This window comes from Bactrocera neohumeralis, chromosome 4 (genome assembly GCF_024586455.1).
Source record: "Bactrocera neohumeralis isolate Rockhampton chromosome 4, APGP_CSIRO_Bneo_wtdbg2-racon-allhic-juicebox.fasta_v2, whole genome shotgun sequence".
Lineage (NCBI taxonomy): Eukaryota > Metazoa > Arthropoda > Insecta > Diptera > Tephritidae > Bactrocera > Bactrocera neohumeralis.
In genome coordinates this window covers 7,298,002-7,322,367 of record NC_065921.1, presented here as the reverse complement: position 1 = coordinate 7,322,367, position 24,366 = coordinate 7,298,002, and the positions used below count along the sequence as shown (strand labels likewise).

The window sequence follows — 24,366 nt, the reverse complement described above, 5'->3', positions numbered from 1 at the left end:
ATCGTCAGCTGGAACTCAAAGTATAGGCAACAAGCGCTCGTTTAAGCGCTAAGTATCAATTAAGAAATTAAAGCTTTGCGACTAAGGTACCAAATACAGCTAATTAAGGACACATATGTGACTACCGAACTAGTAAACTGAATCCCTCTCTGTGTTTGTACATATGTACAAGTATATGTCTGTTTGAATTCACTTACCCTTCCGGCAAATGTAGTCGCCGGGTGAGAAGAGTACCGGCCGCAGACGTAGCACCAATTCGCATAGGAAACCCGCTTCGGTATTTTGAAAAATTTCAACTCGCTTAAGTGTATCTAAATGGACGTTAATTGCTATTTCAGCCTGTAAGTATGCAATATACAGTGGAAAATTAGTTGGCCAGAGGGAAGAAGCAACAGAAAAATATTTGAAATTTAACAGCAAACAAAAAAAGAAAAAAACACAAATGAGATGCGAAATGTGTAGTGAAATTTCGGAAATACAATTACCAACACACATAAATCAACTGAAATGCAGCAGCAATGTGTTTGCAAATGCGTGTGAGTGAGTTTAAGCGCCGGCATAAGCAGGCTGCCTACATTAGCAAGTCTATGCCTGTGTGTGTGTGTATACATATAAAGCGGCTATTTGAGTCACCGGCAGGCAGTTGGGGCATCAAACAAAAATTCGAAAATTGCCAATTGCAAAATTTCCGATGCCCAATAACCGACAGCCGTGTCCGAGCCAGTGCTTCACTAAAATGCGAAAAATAAGTGCGTGTTCGTGTGTGTGTGTGTCTGTGGGTGTGTGCATAAGTGCGTTGAATGCTTTTGCCAACTAGTTGGTCATACACATTGGTGAAAATATTTCCGCCAGCAATGTAATGACATCAGCCATTCATTGGTGGATGCAGCGCTGAAGTGGCTGCGATGCAATTTCGTTGCTGTTTATGTGCCATTCTAGCAGTTGCCTATATAGGCGCAAATGCACGCATATGCCTATATATGAATGTGTATGCATGGCAGTGTTGAGGTGTGTGTATTTACCTTTAATTTATCAGGAAGACAGGATACGGCTCGCTCCTCGTCGGAACATTTTTGGGTCAGCCACAGGTAATCGAACCATTTAATGACTTTCACCTGCAGATGATTGGGCACACGGCGCATGCGCATGTACGTTTTCACGCCGTCCAGTTTGGCTGCATTCACAGTTGTTTTCAATAGCAGCAAATGTTGTTGTTGCAGTAGCAGCAGCGGCAATGGGCACAATAATCGCATGGGCATTGTTGTAATATATTGATTTCGCATTGTTGTTTTGTTGTTGTTGTTGCATACGGACAAATTGTAAATCATTCAGCAGCGTGCGAGTTAAATTCAGGCGCATTAGTTCATCAGCACAGTCAGCCCAGCAGCAATCGACAATACAATGCGCGCGTGTGTGCGTGTATAGTATAAAGGAAGAGAGAACATTCAATTAATAAATGGTATTAGGTGAGAGCTTTAATATACTAATATTATTAAACTTGGCGTAAAATTGTAGAGACTTAACATTTTTACTATCTAATTTAAAGTATTATTTTATTGTGTTGAAATGGGTAAAAAAATTGTTGACCAAATCTGCTGTTTGAGAGAAGTTGCGATCGGTACAGAAATGACAAAGTTACATTAAACTTCGGAAAAAATTAATATGAGCTGTTCAATTTAACATATGTGTCTCACGAAATTCCGTATCCACATACGTATGATGTTTTTTTTACTATATATTTGGTTTGGAATCTATCTGAAGACAATCAGCAAATTTTATAAATGTAAAAATTATAACAAGATTGTGCAGACTATTCAATATATTCTTCAATAACATAGTTTGCTATAAATATTCTTAAAACTGCTTAGAATACATTTGTAAAGTCCAAAATATGAGTTCTTTTTAAGCGTCCAACATCCATACTGTTGTCCAGTAGATTTATCGCCCGTAAGTTTTTATGATTAGAAAGTCTATCTACATAGGTATCTTCGGCAGGCTTTACTGATTTCGCCTTTAATAAAAGGTACATTAAAGTCTTTGTGGATTTCGAAGTTAAACTTTGGAGGATTTCAATGTTGGATGTCCTCCCCGTCCCCCATAACTGCATTACAGGTAAATACGCCCATACTGGTTTAAGGATTGACTTTAGAGTCGAACTTTATTTTCAAGACTAAGTTGTGATCGCGAGCCTAAAAGTTAATACATTTTTTTTGTTTTAAATTTGAGCTGCTTTAATTTCTCTTTTATATGTGTCTTGCAAGTGAGTCTTCTGTCCAAATAAAGATCTAGGCATTTGACTCTTTCACTTTCAGGTATTGTAGAGCAAATTATTGCTACGGAGGGACATTTTTCGGTTCTTAATGTAAACTTTATATGAACGGTCTTCTGTATATTTACTTCTATCTTCCAATTCTTTACCCATTTTTGGGCAATATTAAGTTGTTCTTGTAAATGATGTGAGGTGTTATTATGGTTAAAACTTGTGGCAATAAATGCCATATCATCAACATAAGTTGCTACTTCTAAACCATTGATGATTAGCTGTAAATATTGTATATATCACGGAACCCAAGACAATCCCTTGCGAAACCCTGGCATCAATACAATTCAGAAAATGCACCTTTTTCTTGGACATAAAATTTGCGGTCACTCAAAAACGACTACATAAATAGATAGCAAGGCGCTGGGAGCCATTTATGTATTTTATCGAAGCCATTTATTATTTTTAAGGAAAAAGTTTATCTGAGTATTTATAAAAAACAAGAAATAATATTCGATTCGTCTCACCGAAAACTATGATACCCTTCACAAAAGAATTTCTCTTTCATAGGTCATATATGTATACAAAGATTTGTACCTTGATTTTGAATGGTCGGTTTGAATGGCAGCTATAGGTATGCTATATTGGTCCGATCAAACTAATTTATTCGGTGTTTTAAGTAATAATAATGCAAAACTTCTTGAAGATACCTCGATAAATAAAAATTGTTTACACAAGCACTTACAACCGATGGTTCAGTTTGTATGACAGCTATAGGCTTTAGTGGCCTGATATCGGTGATTCCGACAAATAAGTAGCTTCTTTGAAAGGAAAGAACGTGTGCAAAATTACGATATCTCAACTGAGAAGCAAGTTCGCATGGGGTCGCCGATGGTTTCTGATGGATGTTGTAAAATTGGAGTTAAACCTAATTCATATATCCCGTTCAGGGTATAAAAATAACTTGCCTTAAAATTTGTATTTCTATATCATGAAGCTTTGATCTATGATACCAATCGTTTAGGGTGGGCTATGGATCATAGACATTGAGTTTCCTTCGAAAATTAAAAAAAGTGAATAGATTATGCTTAAGAACCTGAATTTAATTCTTACATAACTGAAATCGAATATATTCCTAATCTTCTTAAATACTTTTCTTGTCCAACAGTATTTTTTTCGCTGCTGAAACTCAAACAACCGATTATTCTTTTTGCTGAGCGTGTGAAAAGCAACCCCAACAGAAACCCTTTAACAAGTACCTGGAAGAGATTAATTTCGAAGATAATAATGATTTATAACGTGTGCTCAGTTTATGGTCGACATAATCGGCCTACTGAGCATCCTATTCACAACATCAACACTCATCCTTAGACCCAGCATTCATTATTGGATAATACTCGACCGAATAGACCACGTTCAGCACGCAGTCATCGAAAATTGGACTCAATAAATGGGCCATCTTAGACGTAGCCGCGGCCAACATTTGAAAGAGATAATCTTTAATAAATGGGGAACCTCCAAATGGAGCACCCCTTACAAAAAGCAGAAAAAAAGATAACCTTGATATTGAGCTGATAGTTTTGGCATCTTTTCATCGATTATTTTTACCTATGAATTGATTTTGTATTTCTAAAGTTAATTTTTCATTTAAAAATGGAAACTCCCTGAAAGAAAAGTTTTCCATAGAATCTACATTTAAATATAAAATTATTATCTTAGTTTCAGTCTAATAGTTTATTGTTCTTCTATTTTGTCTGTAAAATCAATTCACAGATCATAACGAGGAGAAAAAATTCGGTAAAGAGTCTATCGAAAAAAGATCTATCAATATCTGGTTAATTACTACTACTAATAATAAGGACACACAATTTCTCTTAGACACTTTAAAAATAAACGCAAATCCTGGAATGTTATTATTTTACAAACAAATTTCTTTATACAGGTAGGTTTACAAATTACCGCTACCTTTAAAAAATCTTTTATCTACCAAAAAGTGCAACAAAAATCCACACATATTTGCCACTATCGAACAATACTTACACATAAAAGTATATATACGAAAAATATACGACTATATACACATATCGATGTATTTATATGCCTGTGCATTAATTGATGTAAATATTGAGGCGAACTGGTGACACGGCATCATTAACCTTTCAGTGTGGCTGAATAAATTTAAAGCCGAAGCAGTGCGCGTCAGCCACTCCATACTTAAATAGATATATATATATAAGATGTTATATAAGGAACAAAAGTCGGAAAAAGACTTAAACTTGCTTTTCGCTTCCTCCGACACAACTACCAACACATTTACACTCAACCGTTAAACGCATGTATTGACTCACATCTGCCGCCGCATCACTTCCCTCCCATCAGGCTCATCACCGGAAATGTTGTCACAATTAAAAATTGACGTTATTGGACTGTCTATCTGCCGCACGGCAAGGCACGTTGCACGCGAAACTTTTTAATGCAATTTATGCACGTGAGGCCCACTGCATACGTAGCCGGCCGCTTGAGGTTACACCTTGTCAGGTGTAAATATGTCGCGAGATAAAAACGAAATAAATTTCTCCATTTCAACGTTGAAAATGCGAAAGTTGCCATTTTAAATGCACATCGCAGCGCCGCTTAATGCACTGGCGCTACGCTACCACGGCGCTGCTACTGCGCAGCCGTCTGTGGTGGTGTGTGCGGCAGCCGTGTTGATGTGTAAGTGTGAGTGCATTGTGCATGTAGTCGCGTAACACTTTTAAGCAGTTGCAGTGCGTTGCATAATTTTCTGCAACATGAGGCTGCATTTAACGGAATCTGATTTAAGGAAGGCAATTACTGGACTCTGATTTAAAATGACGAAAAATTTTAAATTACGAAAAAGTGCGTTGGTGTTTGTAAAACTTATATTGACGGATAATTCTCTAAAGAGACTTCACTTTGGCTTAATACAGACTTTCATATCACCTATATGTATTAATGATCACCATAATTAATAGAGAATTTATTGAGGGTTTTTAAAATACTTGATGTGGTAAAGGGTGCATATTTGGAGGTGTAAAACTTGTAACTTAAGTAAAATAAGAAAATCCAATTAAGTGTTGAACGTAGTTTCGAATACATGTTGAACACAACTACCTGTTATATAGACAATCTTGAGTCTGATTTATAACCTGTGGCTAATGAAATTATATTGAAATGAGACAAATGGCAAAGCCTTTGTGTTTTGTTTCTTTGTGTTTGCTATTCAAAAGGGCAACTTTCGAAAAAAAGTCTGCGTTTGTTCCAATGCCAGTAAATTTAAATACCAAACACTGCTTGTGTTGCTTTGACAGATAGTTTAACAGTAATCGCTCTTGAGCGTCTAAACCCCCATGAGAATATCGCTAACATTAAATTCTATGTAGTGTATTAAGCATATTTTACAAAAAAAAAAAAATAAATTAAAAATAGCATTTATAATAATATGCCTTCATTCTGAAAATTAAATTACTTGTGTAAATGTATTGAAATGGAAATTTTTATACAGGGTGCAACACAGCCCAAAAATATTTTGAACATTGAATTCAGACTTTTTACCCATTTTGAGTATTTCTCTCATAATTTTCAAGAAGTAATTTTTATACTCTTGCAACCAGTTGCTACAGAGTATTATAGGTTGTAAAGATTTTCGAACTTCCGGATGACTTTATCCTGCATATATCGGTCAATATGTGAATTATTCCAACGAAAATAGGAAAGCGTGTTTACTCATAACAGTGTATCTTTGTGCCTAAAATAGATAAATTTCAGCGAAAACTTGGCCTATCCCCTATATAACTAATATCAGGTTTTTCGAACATCCGGCTGACTTTACTCTATATGATTGCTTTTACACCTTAAAGTATTTCCCTGGCTTTGATTCTTGCAAGTTGCCAGAGTATAAAATGTTCGGTTGCATCTGAACTTAGCCCTTCCTTACTTGTTTACTTGCGTTTTCGAATAGGTGGCAACCATATTGCAAAATTTATACAAATACATTTTTTTTCATCAGACTAGTAGGATGCTAATATTTATCAGTTGAATTAATTTAATTTAAAAAAAAAATTAAACAGATGGCAACTCCTTTTTCAATTTTCGTTGCAAATATTTCAAATTTGTGAGTTTTAGAGCAAATCAACACTATTTTTTTGGTCTAAGCAAATTTATTAATTTTAAATTTTAAACAGGTGGCAACACTATAAATATTTTAATATTTACAGTAACCTAAAACTGCATGAGTTGACACTGAAACTCTAATTTTTCCACATAATTTGATTGAAATTAAATTTTCCGACAGGCAGCTCCTTAATTTCTCTTTAAGAATACAAGTAATACGAGTACAACGGACAATTAAAAAAATAATAATTATAATTTTAAATTAAATTAAAATTTTTTCTTCAACATTTGCATTATTACTTTCTTTTAATAGTTAGACTTTTCTCAAGAGCTAGTGGGCGTCGAATGGTCAACAATTTGTAGCTTTAAACAAAGTTTAGTTTCTGAGAAATATTTCAAACCCGAGTTAATAAAGCTGCAAATGTGATGCTTGTAAAAAACACAAAAATATATATTTTTGAAATTAAATGTTCGCTCAATACATATACATACATATGTATGTATATTATAAAATCATATGTCGTGTGCAGCGCTCATCGATTGCCGCACATTTTAAAACTTTGACCATAAAAACACGAACTTTACAGCGGCAGACGAGGTGACAATGTATACGGACTCCTGCTAAATTCGGAAAATAAAACTAAAATATTTTAATTTGTTCAGACAACTAAAAAATTTGTCGAAAATCTAAAGCGGAGTGGAAGTCAAAGCATTTAAAATGCTCGCAGGTAGAATAACTGAATTTTCACTTTATATTAACGGCACTTTCCGAAGCACAGGCTGTGCTGTACTTCGTGTTCGAGTGTAGCGGTGCACCAACTGTGAACTATAAACACAAAGCACCTTCTTAGTCGTGTACAATACGCTTACAATCACAACCGTAACCACAAGTCGCCTCACCAATGTCACCATCAATGTCGCATCGCTCACCAGCCATAAAATTGCAGTCTTATCATGTTGTCGCAATTTGGCCATAATCCGAAGATAGTGAACAAAAGCGAAACACGACAGTTTGAATTGAGTTGAACGAGGCGCAACATGTGTTCGCGGCAACTGCAGAGCAATAAAGGAAAATCACGGACTGCCGCAATGTGCAGCCAAATAGCGTACCAGTCAGCAGTTGAGCTATATTAAACTACACATCCCCTCGCTGCCAATTTGTGGAGACACCCAGCGGCAAAAGAAGAGACGGCCTAAACAGCTGGCGCTGGTGCTGCCACTGCAGCCACTTCAGTTGCTGTTTGCCACATGCCACAATTGCAATACAGTTCAATTGTTTGCAGTTGCCGGTGTCCGAGGAGCGAGCTGGAGAGCAAAATGTTGCAGTAGTTGAACTGTGTGTGTTGAGTTTAAGTTGCAATAGCTGGTTCGCCTTAAGTGGCAAGGCATTGTTGTGAACCTTGTGGTAAGGCGGCCATAAAGTAAGAAGTTGAAGACACAACTTTTAGTCGCCACTGCGACAGCCGCAACAACGATAAAGTTTGCGGTTGCATTGAAGTCATTGAATTTTCGGGCTATGCAGCGCACCCGTGGCCAGAGCCACGACCTCTCGACCAGCGCGGCCGGGCCATTCAATGCGTCGCTTTTGTATTTAAGTAGTTGTACAAGTATTTACAATTGCCGCTGCGGCAGTTTGTCTTACGGATTTTATTGTCTCTGTGTTCGTGTTGCTCATAGTTCAATCCGCAGCTGGCTGCGTTGTTAAGGAAATTCCTTTGCAGTTACTTATAAGTATACTGCTGCCTTCGTAGCCAAGTGGCTTTGTAAGCACAAAATAAGCCAGTTCGTGGCATTAAATGTAAATATATATAATATATAGCAGATATGTATTTATGGTTGTTTGTGGGAGGGATTTAAATTTGCTTATTCTGCAGTGTTTCCCTTTTATTAAGAAGGCGATTAGTTAAAAAGCATATTTTCAATAATTTGGGAAAAAGTTCAGATTATTAGCATACGAAAACCCTGAAAAGTAGGCTAGAAAAAGTAACAAAGTATTGCAGTATTAAGAAATGAAAAAAGATAGCGAAAACTGCGAAAGCAAGTCGAGGATATTTCGGACCAAAAAATAGTCCTCGCGGTAGTTGTTATTGACACAATCTCTTTATATTTGCATGAAACTGGTCCAAAAAAATTTTCTTCAGAAAGACTTGACTGTGATCGTTCAGCTTGTTAGGTACCTATATACTTCAGTGACCCGATATCGGCTTTTCCGACAAATCATTAGTTTTCTACGCTGATCATTTGTATATATGTATATATATATTTATTTTTATGCGGTTTCGGACGTTTCGCACTCGATCCTAACAAAAATTTCCATGACAAGGCGGCTGATGTCAATTTCGACTGTTTCGCCTGGTTCGCCGAAGATAAAACTGACGAGATGTTTTGCAAAAGCCGTACTAGATGATTCTACCTCACTTTCAACCGTACAATTTTGACAACTTGTGTGCGATAGCCTTACCGCCTGAATATTAATTGGATAATGTCCAGAAAGAACTCCTAAGATTGCTCCAAGATGAAATCGTCTAAAGTAGTTCAGTAGAGCTACCATGTTCTTTTCGAGGATAGCAGAAGCGATTGTGGTTAGCCAACGAAGGACGGAGATTAGATTCATTCTGTGGGCGATTTCATAGCGCAAAAATATCATCTTTGGCGAGAGTCCCCACTTATTTTTTATGGCTCCTCTATAGCAATATAAGGTAACCTATCCCGTTTGCACTTTTCTCCATATTTGGCTTCCACGAGATTTTCTATCAAGAATAAGCCCTTGATTTTAAGTTAACAATAGGTTGAGGTACGTTTGGGATTTTATATTGCCTTGTAAACAAAACTACTTAAACTTACTATTATTTCGTGTATAATAATTGTCACAAAAAATACTCGGAATTTGTAATTGAATTCCCCGGATAAATGATGTTTTAAAAAGAATGTATTTTGGTAGGGCCGTCCTTAGTTCCTGTGCCAATTATAACTGCGATCCGTCAACCAGTTTGCTTACAGCAGCTCCTTAAGTCGGCACACCTCAGTAGTGTGTTGCGATTTTTACAATGGATAAAAATATCGAACAAAGAATTTGTCACAATTTTTTATTTCTAACCAAATTTCGTATACAAAATCACTGTGAATATTGGTAAAGGCTTGCGGTGATTAAAAATACAACCCTATGAGTTTGACAAAGGCGCCAAAGACGGCTGAGAGATCGTTGGAGATCGTTCTGGACAACTTACGACGTATCAACTGTTGAAAATAGTGAAAGAGTGAGAGATATGGTACTTGAAAATCGTCTGGTATCTCTCGCGAGTCCGTTCAAATGATTTCTATAGATATTTTGGGTATGAAACTCGTTCTAGCACACTCGTCTCGACAAAGCTGAATTTTTACAAAAGAGTACGACTCTGACCGAATTTAAAGGCAAAAGCGGAATGAATATCATCGTTTAACTACCGTATTCACCAGATAAAAAGTGCTTATAAAAAAGGTTTCGAGGACTGGAAAAATCGTTTGCAAAAGGGTATTGCATCTGGTGGGATTACATTGAAGGCGGCAAAGTAAATATTGATCAATAACTGGTTTTACTTACAATTTCCGGGTAATTTTTTGTCTTAATGTATAACATTACTAATTAACACTAGTTTTTGTCATGTTATCCTCACAAACATCGTTATATCAACCGGCATGTTTGTAGTCTTATATAAGTATAAGCGGGCTAGGTAGAGAGGTGAGCTTATTACAATATTATTTTTGATACTTGAGTATCTTATATATTTACCGATATAACATACAAAGTCAATCATACGATTTGGTATATGAAGCTAGAAAAGTCATTTGTCGATTTTTACTATTTTTAATTAGAGATGGATGCTCGCACAGTTAATCAATGCGTCAAATTTTCCTGCTTATTTTAATAAAAATATAAATGGCATATCTCTTTGTCGTGCCAACTCTTCTAATTTTCAAGTGATTCAATCAAATCGATGTTAATAAAAAATATTTTAGGGTTCCGAACAGAAATTTCATTAATTTCTAATATTTATAATTTTTTATAATTTCAAAATTGTTTTATAATAAAAGATAAATATTTGACGCTGGTCCCCAATATACATATATCTATTGAACCCAAAACCGAAAAGTCACTTTATTGCATTGCTGCAACACTTGAAATGCGTTTCATGCTGCATTTTTTGAAACAGCTTTAATTTCTCACGCCTTGTTTGCACTCCAAACTATATTTCTCCACTTTGCAGCAGCAAACACATCTGACACCAGCGCATACATTTTAAGCGAAGCTACAACTTTAAAACACAACCACCAACACTTGTCTGACGAAATTGCTGAGAATTGTTTGCGATTAAATGAGAAGCTTGCGCAATATACCAGCAAGCAACGGCTGCTGGCGGTGGGGGGTAAGAATAAATAGCGGCTTAGCCACGTTGCAGCTCGGCACTAAAGCAGCTGGTGAATAAATTTTACCTTCCTCAGTTATGTGCACACACACACACACAGAAACAAGTGAAGCAAAAAAGAATTGTCACAGCACAACAACAATAGCAAACAGTGAGATGCGCAGATATAATAGACTTTTTCCAACTACGTTGATTGCTGGCAAACACAGAGAAATGGCGGCGCAATTGTTTTATTTTTCAACATTTTTTATTGTTGTGCATTTCATGAAAGCGTCTGTTGTCAGCTCACACACACACAAACACATTGGCAAACGTGCATGAAAAAGTAGTTTGCACTCATGCTGGATTAGTTGGAGCTCGCACGATAACTACGGCAATCTTTCTATGTAGTTCTCATCGCTTACAAATCACAGCCACTAAACAATAATAACTCATACGCCCCGGTGTGTTAGCCCAAATGCACTCAATGCACAAATGCTGCAGCGGCAGCGGCAGGGCAAGCGAGCGCCGTGTCAGTGGCTCGACGCTTTGTTTACAAATTCCAAGCGCCGTGTTGTCTTTGACTAGCAAATGCTCACCCCGTTCACGTGGCTCTACGTGTCTCTACGTTGCTGGGGGTCGGCCCTTGTGCTGCTGCACTTTTTTGTTCGCTCAGTGCGGCATTTGGGTTTGGGCTCATCACCGGCTAACACCTTTTCCACCAAGGCTGGTGTTTCGGTATTGTTACGTGCATTGCGCTTTTTTTTTGCTAAGTGTTTATGTGTGTATGTGTATGCTCTTTTATTCCCTTGGCATGCAGGTTCTGCTTGTTTTTTACATGTTTTAGATTTATTTTCTCTGCACCCATGGCTCGTATGGGCCAAAAGCATTGCATAAATATTAATATGAAATTGTGATATTTATATTTGTGCATTGCTGGGCATTTTTAACTTTAGTAACAATTTATTTTTTCCTTTAACCTATTTAACATTTGTTTTATTTGTTTTAGTTTCGTAGACTTTCTCATTGCTCTGCCCTTAGGCCTTTGTTTAGCAGGCTTTAAGGTTAGGTTAGGTAATGTTTGGCGTATTCATGAATTGGTGTTGTACTTGCTTTCGGAGGCATAACTGTCCTTTGTGCACAGGCTTTATGTGTGCCAGGAGAATTGTTGCTCGACTGTTTGCATTACGTGGAATAAATCAGCATAAAATTCAAATATTTTTTTCATATTACCTGAGAGAAAATATTCTCCTTCTATGCATACTTATGCATACATAAAATAGGATAATTTATTGTATGCAACTATTTCTCTTTATTAAGGAGTATACGGTTTTTTAATTTTATGGGTTTTTATCAAATTGAAAGGTGAATTTTGTCATAGCACTTGGAAAAATCCTCCGTCGTGATGGCCATCAGAGCCTTCTTCGATTCAGCTTTTATATCCTCAATTGTGTCTAAACGGTGTCCTCCGAGTGAATTTGCTGTATAGCCAGAAATTACACGAAGGTAAATCAGGCGAATGCAGTATATTCATTCTTATATAATAACATACTCAGTGTTTTCGTTTATCAACGATATATAAGCCAAAATGCACAAGCTTTCTGAGCTTTCCACAAGACCTTAATATTCCAAGCTTTTTTTTTTACCGTGGAGTCCTCTCGTAGTTTAAACCAATTTAGCATAAAAATTGTTCGGGAATGCACTCGCAGAAATCTCTTGAGAAAACAGAAAATTATGCTAAGTGAAATGAGTATATCGGCCAGATTAATGTCAATACTTATTCAAGATGATCTCCACATAAAGGCCTACCTTCAGTCAATCGTTTCTGTTTTTAGACAACGTTCTTGAAAAAAATTTACTCAGCAGACAGTTCAATATTCAGCTGTTGTAATGTTAGTGCATACTCTCCTTGAGAGGCTTTAGGCCTCTTCACTACTGTAAAGTGGGGCTTAAAACTTGTATAAAAGTGTACAGAGGGATGTTTCAGATGACGTGGTAAGCAACTAAGCAATAATCGCTCCGATGGAGAGCAATGGATGGGTTAACTCAGCAACAGTGCTGAGTGCGATGAACTTAATTAAATTTTTGGAGATGAAGCTCCATCAAGGATTAGTGTTTATCGATGATATGGTGAAATCGCTCGTGGACGTTCATCACTCCAATACGAATTTCGTGCAGGTCATCCAAAATCAGTTGATGTTCAGGAAATTATTGCTGCTGTGATGTGATCTATCGTGAGATTGAGACAAACATAGTAGGTGTAAGTGGATATAAACACCAGTATATTCAATATTACATGAAAATTTTACTGTAAAAAATATATCCACGTTGGATCCTACATAATTTGTTAAAAAAAATGTTTAAAAAAAATACTGTAGCGGTGCTTCGAAATATATCTATGACATCGGGACAGGTGGCCGATCGTGGATTTACGCGTATTAGCCCGAAAGTCAACATAACTCGACTGTATGGGTGTTTCCTGATGAGACGAATCCAACAAAAGTTATTCACGGACGAAACACTTAAAAGCAAATATCTGAGTTTTTTCAGCTGGAATAGTAGCAATCATACCACTAGAGCTACGCAGAGCTGTATATTCCGAATGGTATATTTTTTTGCAAATTGTCTTAAAAAAATCAGGAAAACCAACCGCCGAAGATAGATTACTCTTCATCACCACAATGTTAGCTATCACACATCGACTGAAAGCACTGCATTTTTGAACACTCGAAACATCGATTTGATAAGCCAACTACCGTATAAATCTGATTTGCCACCGAATGATTTAATTTTATTTCCGCACGTAAAAAATTAACTGAGAGAACAACATTTATCGACACCTGATTATTTTCACTCATTTTTGAACAGCTGTAACTTTTTTTAACTTCCCCGAATTAATTATTTTTTTGTTAAAGGAAGCTTAAAATGTCATCTTTCCAACACTATATGGTATGACACAATGTGATTGGTAGCACTGGAGATATACTGCAACGATATCTATTGACAAAATACGAAAAGTCTTTTTCGACTACCCAATATGTATGTATAAAATTCTACGCCCAGCCTACCGTTGTTAGTGAACTCAACAACATTGTTTTCCTTCGCAGTAAACTGCAACATAGTTGCAGAAACAACTTTTATTACAAAAAGGCGAAGGCGATCAAAAGTCAGGCTAAAGAGAAATGGCACAAGCATCTGGGCTTACTCGCGTTTCCATTGCAATTTATGCGCTTTTAATGTACGCACTTCTCCAGTGAATGCACAAAGGTGAGCACGGCATAAATGCATAAGTTGCCGCAACTCAACTTACGCACGCACACACACACACATACACACAAAGGCATGTGACGGGCCCTGCCAGGCCGTCAAAGCCAGGCAGTTCGATGAAAGGAAAAAGTGCAAGTGCTGGGACATAAAAGAAATCGTTGCCATTTTCCCCAACCGAGCTTACAAGGTGCACGCTATCGATGTTGGCGGCGGCGGCGCGCTTTTGTATCCGTTACAAGTTGCAAAAGTTCAACGAGTTTCGTTATAGTCATTGTTAACCCTGAACAGCAGTAAACTTAACACATGCCACACGCACACACACGCACGAACATTGGCGCACTCAACAATATCACGTAACAATTAAATTTCTTACGCGAATTTGAGTCTTTTATTCCAATTTCTTTGCAATTCACCCCACTGCCTTTTCGCCTTTCGCACACCTCGAAATGGCGCTGACTTTATATATGCATGTATGTGTGTATGTGTGACCGTGTAGGATTATGCGCTGCTAAAACCCAATTGCACTTTGACTACTTTAACACTTGCAACAAACAGCGCTACCAAACACACATACGCACACATACAAGTATTCACTCACGCCATCCTTCGCATCTTGCAGTTATTGTTGTTGCCTATAACCTTCGATGCGTTCGTTTCCCAATGCGATTATCCTTTTTCATTGCTGAGCATGTAGAAGCGTTTCATTTATTATGCTGCTGCTTGTTCTTCCGTTGCTTAGTAGATCATTATTTGTTATAGTGCGCTGTTGTTGTTGCTGTTGATATCATGACTGCCATTGTTATTCGTTGAAAACGCGCCACCAATTGTGTTTGCGTGTGTGTGCGTGTTTGTGTGCTTGCAGTGAAAATTCTAAAAATAGCATCAACAATAATTTCTGAGCTATTTTCAGCGTTGCCTTCATCCTGACGACGACCTCACGTTGTCTATGTGCTGTTGCTCTCTCGCCGCACTGCCCGCCTCTCTCGCGCCGAGTGCTGATTCCTGCAATGCCATTGCAATGGCATCATACGACCTCACAGTCCCTGCTGTTGCTATACTCTCACTCACTTGCTTTTGCTCTCTCTCTCTCTCTCTCTCTCTACCTTCTCTCTATTTACTTTTAAGCATTCTCCGTTTATTTTCTGTGACTTTTTTCAGTTTAAAGTTAAAGCATCAGCCAAACAGCAAACCTTCCTAATCCCCACAAGAAGTACGAGCACTTGTCTGCTGCCGCCTTAATACTCTCGTCCCCAATGTCCTTGTGCTCCGTTATTGCTATTCATTCAACTTGTGGTGCAGCGAGCGAATCGGGGTGACCGCATAGTGCCATGTAGGAAAGTGTTTTCGATATTTTTCATTTATTTCACTTTATTGTGGTTGATAATTTGTAAATTTTTATGTGATTTCTGGTCTATTAGTATTAGCAGAGTTATTAGTTTATACTATTTTTCTAGTTTCTCCTTGAATCTCTTCACTAAAACCTCTTTTATGACCATCACAAATATCAAGTTAAGCCTGTGATATCAATTCACTAAAGATCCACCTCATCATGTAATATTACTTAAACTTTCATATCACTTTTTAATCATATGACCTTCAATCTTCTCCACTTTATCGTGTTATATCACAATGTCCCACATTCAAATTACACATTACTGGGTCAAGTCATAGATATATCATTACATCAAGTTATATAATATTTCATTCCATTACCCCAACATATGTCTTGTGTTTCATCAAATCACATCAATCAAAACATCACATACAGATAAATGTTTTTTAATCACATCGTATGGCACACTATCTAAAAATTAGAGTAATATTGCACTTGATAATTGTCACTATAATATGAAATTTTTTCATTACATGATTTTTAATAACTCCACACTTTTAATCTCATCGTTATCACCATCACATCACTTATATTGTAGTCTTATGATGATTAATCACATTACTCGTTTATTCTCATTTCATGAACTCAATTACATGATATTTTGTCAAAATATGATTTTTCATCACATCACATGATATTTTGTCAAAATATGATTTTTCATCACATCACATGATATTTTGTCAAAATATGATTTTTCATCACATCACATGATATTTTGTCAAAATATGATTTTTCATCACATCACATGATATTTTGTCAAAATATGATTTTTCATCACATCACATGATATTTTGTCAAAATATGATTTTTCATCACATCACATGATATTTTGTCAAAATATGATTTTTCATCACATCACATGATATTTTGTCAAAATATGATTTTTCATCGCATCACATGATATTTTGTCAAAATATAATTTTTCAAACTTTAAATTATTTGATTTACGCAAAATTGAAAAAAATTGAAAAAACTATGTTTTTATAAATTCTAAATATAATTTTTAGTGAATCCACACATTATTATTTATAAAGAATTGCAATAAAAATTTCCCCAACTTTCGAACTAAATTTTTCGCAAATTATTCCTAGACACACGCCGCATGTTGCCAATCGATATTTCCGTCGCAACGACGCCGCCAACAGTCGCCGCAATTTCTATTTTTAGAATATGGGTTGCGCGCAAATACATCCATAAATACACACATCTATTTATATATATGTGCATCTTTTATGGCTTCCAACAGTGTGTGTAATAGAGGTTGCATGCTTGCGTAAGTGTGTATGTATGTATGTGCCTGTACAAAATTTCTATTTTTACTACCCATTACGATTTTCTACTACTATTTCCGTACGAGCGTCTGTTTGCGCCAATAACAAAAACACCAAAATGAAATATGTAAAGACATACGCACACACACAAATAATATATAAAATCTAACTATGCGCTGTACTAAGTTTGTGTTTTTCTTTTTCATTCTGCACTTCATGACGCTAATATCCTTGAAAAGTGCATTTCCCAAGGATATCATTGTCGGTGGATGGCACAAACAAGTACATATACACACACGCACACAAACGCCATTCATAGCATGCCACATATGTGTGCGTGAATGAGCCATACATGCTTGTGTTTGTATGCCATTACCTTGACGCGGCACAAGCCCCAGCAATGGCAATGCAAAGTTACTCATACGCTGCGTGCGCCGCAAGTGATGCTAGTGCATTTCTCTACATATGCGCATATATATGCTGATATATATGTATGGATGTGTGAGTGCCTTTGCATTTGCAGTTAAAAGTATGCATTGTATGTGGATAAGTGGTTGTTGGCAACTTCTTGTTGCAACATTGAAACACATTATTGACGGCTGCCTGGCAGGTAGGCAGCCTCAGCAGTCAAATAGGCAGGCAAGTTGGCAGGCCGACAAGCGGGCATGCTGCCAACCCTTGTAGCTGATTCAATTTAGGTGTTATTTCCTGACGCTGACGCTTTGTTTTCATTCCATTTCACTTTGCCGCTCTGTTTTTGCTGCCTCTAATGTATTTTTATTTGCAACTTTCTGCCTTCTTCTTCTCCTCTTATGCATACATAACTTTTGTGTGTTGCGCGCTTATTTGTGTGCTTTCTGATGTTGTTTACGCTAGCTGGCCCTCGGAAAATATCAGCAGCTACAGCAGCGGCGCGAATCCTTTGCGGGGGAGCGCACATTTCAGTTGATATAGTTGGAACATTGTATTTGTTGTCAGGCATTTAAGCGCATATTTCGGATAGTAGGCGATAAACGACTTGGCAGCAATATTAAACAGCTTACATATTATGCAAGGAATAGCAGTAAGTGAAATATGATGCGCTGACAAATTTAAATACTTCGTGCACTGCACATTTATTATGATGGAAAAGGGTAGACTAAGCTTTAAGTATTACGTGCGATAGTATTAGAATAAATATTAATATTGATAATTCCTTCAACGTCACAAATGACAGTAATTTGTATACTTTTTTATTTAAATTGATCGATTTATTTAAAAGAATGCTATCGTGTGTAACCTCTTAATCTCTCCATGGACCCAATGTCGTGGTAGAACAATTTCTTTTTTGGTACTGCCCCTAACAGAAGCTTAATTGCGTACGATGACTAGGGATGCGGTTGAAGTCAGCTTCAGAGTGTGTTTCAAAAAAATGGAAGCTAAAAATCTTGTTTCAAAGCAATGCGAATGCAAACTCAGAGCCATTAGAAATTGGTCCCAAAAATCAGCTTTTGAAGTAATAAGTTTTATCTTAATCAACTTCTGGCTATTAAAAATTGCAAAGATGCAGTGTCAGAGGATGTTAACGGGAGTATCAGAACTAAACAGAAACCAGAAAATTTAGTTGAGAATATGTAATAAACTTGACTGAAGCAAATTTAGATGAGGTTACTGCTCCATACTCACAACTCTATACTCACGTGGGTCCTACGACGACTTCTTGATTTATTATAAGTAAATTCCATTGATGTGTTTGACCAATTTAAAAGTTTTACCATGACATGAAGATCCATGCCAAAACTCACAACTACTCCAAACTAACTGCCCCTTTTAAACATATGCTAATATAACGAATAATCCCAGGAGAGGTGATTTTTTCAATAGCCTCCTTGACAGATCAGGCGTGAGTCGTGTCAAGCTGTCATGTTATTTTTGTTCAGTATTGTTTGGTATTCATCATGGCAAGACTTATGCTTGAACAACGTTTACAAATCGTTCAACTTTATTACGAAAATTCACGTTCTTTAAAGAATGGTCAACTATATCGCCACCCATCTTGAGACTCAGCCTTCATTGTTGAATAATATTGATTAAATAACCACGTCCCGCACGTAGTGAAGAAAATATAGCTGACTATGTACACGAAGACCGTGGAGAGTCGATTCGGCGGAGTTCGCAGCAACTCGAGCTGACGTATGGAACAACTTGGCGCATTTTACGTCGCAATCTTGAATTGAAAGCGTATATGTATAGCTTGTGAAAGAATTTAAGTCACTCGACTTTCCTAAGCGACATCGCTTCGCTCTACGTGCCTTGAAAAGTTCCAAGAAGATCCGACGTTTTCGCGCCATTTTGATGAGACCCATTTCTGGCTCAATGACAATTCTGAAGAGGTTCAAGAGCTGTCATTTCATTCAGAAAAAACAACAAACCACACTAGTGGGTGGGTGGAATTATTGGTCCATATTTGTTCAAAAATGGCGATCTTCACGCCATGATGACTGACTATTTGATGACTGAAATTAAAATCACATCGTAACACTTTTTCCTGTTGAGATATATAAAGTCTATGCGAACAATTCTGCTTCGATTCCGGCCATGTTGCAAAAGATCACGCGTGTCATTCGCTAGTTACCTGTCGGAATGGTCGAACGAGTCATCGAAAATTAGATTAAACAGATGGACCATCTGAGACGTAGCCGCGGCCAACGTTTGGAAGAGATGATATTCAAAAAATAAATGCCAAATAATGTTCCTTCTATTAAATTTGAAAATTCTGAGTTTTTTCTTCAAATAAGTAGGAAAGCTCGAAATAGATCACTCTTTGTATACATTTTTTAATTAATTTTGGATTTAAATATGAAATTTACAAATTTTTACAAATTGTATGTATTTTGTAGATATGAAAAATAAATTATATCGCACACTAAATACAAAGGTGTCACAACACAAAAAAATGACAAATGTTCTGGAAATTCAAAAACCACTTTATGTTCACAGTTATCTTCACATATATGCTTACATTTTATATTCGTTCCTCATGTAACAAAGTGCGAGCGATCTAGCCGAAGTGAAAAATAATTATTATTAATGAAAACAGGAAAAAATATTTTGCACAAAAACATTTTGCTACCTGCCTCATTCATCACTAATCACCCGAGCATAGTTATGTATGCCGTGTTTTTCTGCCTGCTTAAAACCCTTAAAAAAATAACAAGAATAGGTGATTCACTCAAAAGCTGTCAAACTTATACACGCGCTTTTCAAAAGTCAGGCCGGGAACTTTTTAATTAATAGCGCTCGGCTTATTGCAAGGCCGGTTAAAAACTATTTAGAAAAAAGCAGCTGAAAAGTTTAGATCTTATTAACAACCTATAAGAAACTATTTCGATTAAAATTAATCAAGTCAATTCAGAAATATATAATTTCACTTAAAAGTTCTAATTTTAACATTTTTACCCCGATTCACATTTAACCCTTTCGCATCTCCATTACTGTAGCCAAAAACGGCGATAACTTAAGATTAAATTTGGCTGATTTTTGGCTTAATTATAGAAACCTTGTGATGGTAAGTTTAAAAATGTTGCATTTCCTAAATAATGCTCTTATAAATAATAGAAAATGAGAGTATTGCCGTTTATTCATTGTTTATATTTGTATGAGAAATCATTATTTTTAGAAGCAGTTAGTATATTAATAAAGCAAAATATCTTTAAATCCAGTTACCAAAAATCTTAATCCAGCAAAGCATCTTTTAATCCTGTTAGTAAATATCTTTTAATACGGCAAAATATCTTTTAATGCAGTAAAATGTCTTCTCGTATCTTTAGTTTAGTTATCGATCTATGACGACTCCATCATCCTCTCCCTCAATACCGCTGTTGTCTTCAAATGGACATATCTGCAAAATCCTGGTGAGTGTAACTTTCATATCGTCCAAGATTAGCTTAACGTCTGGATGTTCATTTCTACGGCAATTTAATTCTTGCATGAACCTATGACACTGTTCACCCATTTCGTCAGCATCTGCAATTACTTGTAATTTCTCAAACTCTTCGAGAAGTTTTTGTAATTCAACTTGTGTTCTTAACTGATCCATTATGCTCCGACTTGTGTTGAGATTGTTCCGCTTCTACCGTAGGTTGATTTCGTTCTGAGAGAGCGATGCGAAAATTGTTCGCATTTTATGTGCTTGCCGCAGGTAAGAAGGTATGAGCGATATAGCCAAAGTGAGGATTTATGTTGGGTTCTAAGAAATATGATGGCTGATTTTCGAAGGTCAGCAGAACTGAGATTTTTAACAATGCCTGTTTTATTTTGATTTTATGCTACTGTGAAATACAAAGGCAAATTACAACAATAAAAGCCTATAAATTGAAAAGACTATCCTCAGTATTGTTTACTGAGAGGCTAAAAACTGGCATGTCAGCGTATTTTCCAGAAATTTATTTTACTACCTGCCTTCTGCATTAATAGTCACAGCAGCGTAGTGACTATCGTGCTTTCCCACACTTGCGGGGAATTCTTAAAACACGAGCGGATTTCTCTGCGTTAGTAAAAACCTGTTTCTGCGTGAACAAAAACAAATTAACGCTCTTCATTTTCGAAAATCAGTCATGAACTTTAGAAACATATCGCAAAATATGTTTGAAACTTATAAAAATTTAAAAATTCTCCAGACTATAGAATATCTTCAACAAATGAGAGATAATACAGTCTACAAAATATCCTGTTTCATTCAATGGAAAATCTGCTTTCGTTTCCACAGTAATTGGCAGAACTTCTCAGAAACAAAGATAGATAGATAGACAAAGTATATGAATAAGCGGATGAAACATCTACAACAAAGTTATTTTCTCTAAATGAACTCAGTGATTTAATGCGTGAACATATTATGAATAACAAAACAATTTACTAAAACGCTGGATGTGGAAGGATTTTGGTTTTAGTGACGTTTGTAGAAAATTTCCGAACGTAGTATGGAAAAGCTGAAAGGTGTCATATTTCATACAGCAATCACTGAAATATGCAGGTTTTATCAAAGTTACGACTGTTCTGGAAAGTGAATCATAGAAAAGTTTTGTGCTGATACTCGAATTTAAGTACCGCTAAATACCTAATTATGAAGAAAATGTGCGAATATGCTGGCAAACCGCCAGACTCTGGAAGCAAATTTGAGTATCGAGTGTGGCTGTCTCCGTAATAAGCTGGAGACATTTTCGAATAATTTTGTTATTTACAATGGTGAACAGAGAAAGTGATTCAACTGGGATCTAAAAGTGATAGAAGAATGGTATCAATGTTTTTGAGATCGGCATATTATGGCATATTACTACTGGAAAAGCGCATAAAATGTTGAGTTTTGATGGTTTATTGAAATATAACACATGTTTTTGAAACTTTTCTTTCTGTTTTCAAAACGAAACTGACATAATAAAAAATATATAATTTGTTTACTGATTTTTGTAGTGTAAAAAGGCAACAAAGACTTAAACGTGGGCAAATTTCATAAAAAATTGGTATTTTCTTGAACTGTGGTTTGAAATAAAGTGAACTTTTCCATAACCGGACACCCTCAGTATTTCTGTCCGGCTGTTCAAATATGCAATTTGGCAAAAACGTGTGTTTAAAAGGTATTCCTAAATTTAGAAGTTGCAACTCAGAACTATATAATTCTACTGAACTAATAAACGTGAATCAATGACAGCCAGAAGTGAATGATTGACAATTAACCCACCAGTTTCAATTGAGCCACCGCGATGAAGATGGCGCCAGCGCAAGTCAACTTGTAGGCTGTGATCAGTTTACATATTTATTTATAAAAAAAAACTGTCTCAAATCCTGTCGTTTATCAGAGATAATTTGAACGAAATATGGTCAAAACAGTGTCTGTGCTTGGTCATAGGAACATATTCATTTCCGGTTATAGGAGTTGCTTTCGTATACAGATATTAATGAAAACGTGGTGTTCATGAAATTTGTTCAGCGTTGGGAGCTGTCCGTTCATGAGGACTCTACGCAAGTGAGAACTTCACTGCAAATCCAAAATCGGTCTTATATCTAAGGCAACAACACCTTTTTAGAACAGAGTAAGTTTTTGATAAAAAATATTTTTTTTGCAAAATAGCGAAAAGTTAGCTTTTACCTCTTAAAGTATGTATATATGTACATATAAATATTTTATTATTTCGAATTTTAAAAAGAACTATCTTATACCACATATATATGTATATACACCATCCTGTATATTTATGAATTCAGGCTACGCGAGTGATAAAAGCTACATTTGTTTACTAACAACGGCTAACTTATTTACTCGGCTGTCGGTTCACCAACTGGCGCTGACACGTGTTCGCTAAATACACACACACAAAAACCAGAAAACAACAACAAAAACAACAACCGCCGACGCAGCGGGCATGGGTAGTGTGCAAGTGGCGGGCCAGCAGTGAGCGTGGCATGCAACTATTGTTCTAAGCCTGGACTAACGGTTGTTGTGGTGGCGTTGACAACTGGCGACTAAAAGCTGACAAAGGACGAGTAACGGCAAAAACGTAGCTAACGTATGCTTGCTGGTGGGTGCGTGTGAATGATTCAGGACAATTTCAGTTTTGCATGCGTGCGTGTGCGTATGTGTGCGTGATAAGTTCACGCTGTTGACAATGGCTCGTTCTTTTTCAGCTCTTTTCAGCATTATTTTAGCCGGTTTGTGACAAGTGTTAATTGTTTGCTGAACGAAAATTGCGTAAACGTGACCAGAAACATTCCGTAAACAATGCGGTCGGCGCAAGTAAACACACGAGCAGTAAATACAGTCACCATGTTTGCATATTTTGTGTTACTGTTTCCAAAAAGAGTACACTGTTCCTGGCTAAAAACTTTAAACTAGTTTTAATTGAGGTGTCGCTGTTTGCGAATTTGTATATTTCAGTTGGTTGCGCGTATTTATATTGGGTTGTCGAAAAAGTCTTTTCGTATTTTGTCAATAGATGTCGTTGCAGTCGTATATCTCCAGTGCTACCAATCACATTTTGTCATACCATATAGCGTTGGAAAGGTGAGATTTTAAGCTTAATTTAACCAAAAACAATTAATTTCAAAGAAGTTGTGAAAAAGTTACAGCTGTTCAAAAATGAGTGAAAATAATGAAGAAATTCGAAATTTTGAAAATTTTGTATAAAAAAGGAAGAATGCCACGCAAGCCACCTATGAAATTTGTAAAGTTTACGGAGATAATGCTGTATTAGTTCGTGTAGCACAACAATGGTTCGCTCGCTCCGTTCTGGAAATTTCGATGTGAAAGATGCACCTCGCTCTGATCGACCTATCGTTGAAAAAGTCGATGAAACCATGAAATAAATTTACCAGGACCGTCATATAAGCAGCCATGACATCGCTAAGGAACATAACATTCATCATGAAACGGTTTCGAACCATTTAAAAAAGGCTGGCTACAAAAATAAGCTCTATGTTTGGGTACCACATGAATTGTCTGTGAAAAATTTAATGGACCAAATTAACATCTGCGATTCTTTGCTGAAACGAAATGAAATCGAACCATTTCTGAAGCGAATGGTAACAGGAGACGAAAGTTGGATCAAATACGACAATAATGTGCGAAGAAAAACATGGTCCAAGCGTGGTGAAGCTCAACAAATGGCTGCAAAGCCAGGATTGACA

General features: G+C 36.5%; 1 protein-coding gene across 1 annotated transcript in view; it reads right to left on the bottom strand.

Annotated features, from left to right (window-relative positions):
- LOC126756878 (uncharacterized) overlaps window positions 1-24,366 on the bottom strand; it is a 349,030-nt gene that overhangs the window by 26,518 nt on the left and 298,146 nt on the right. Inside the window, 2 exon segments of the mRNA XM_050470364.1 lie at window positions 198-339; window positions 1,023-1,174. Coding sequence (XP_050326321.1) covers window positions 198-339; window positions 1,023-1,174 — 294 coding nt within the window.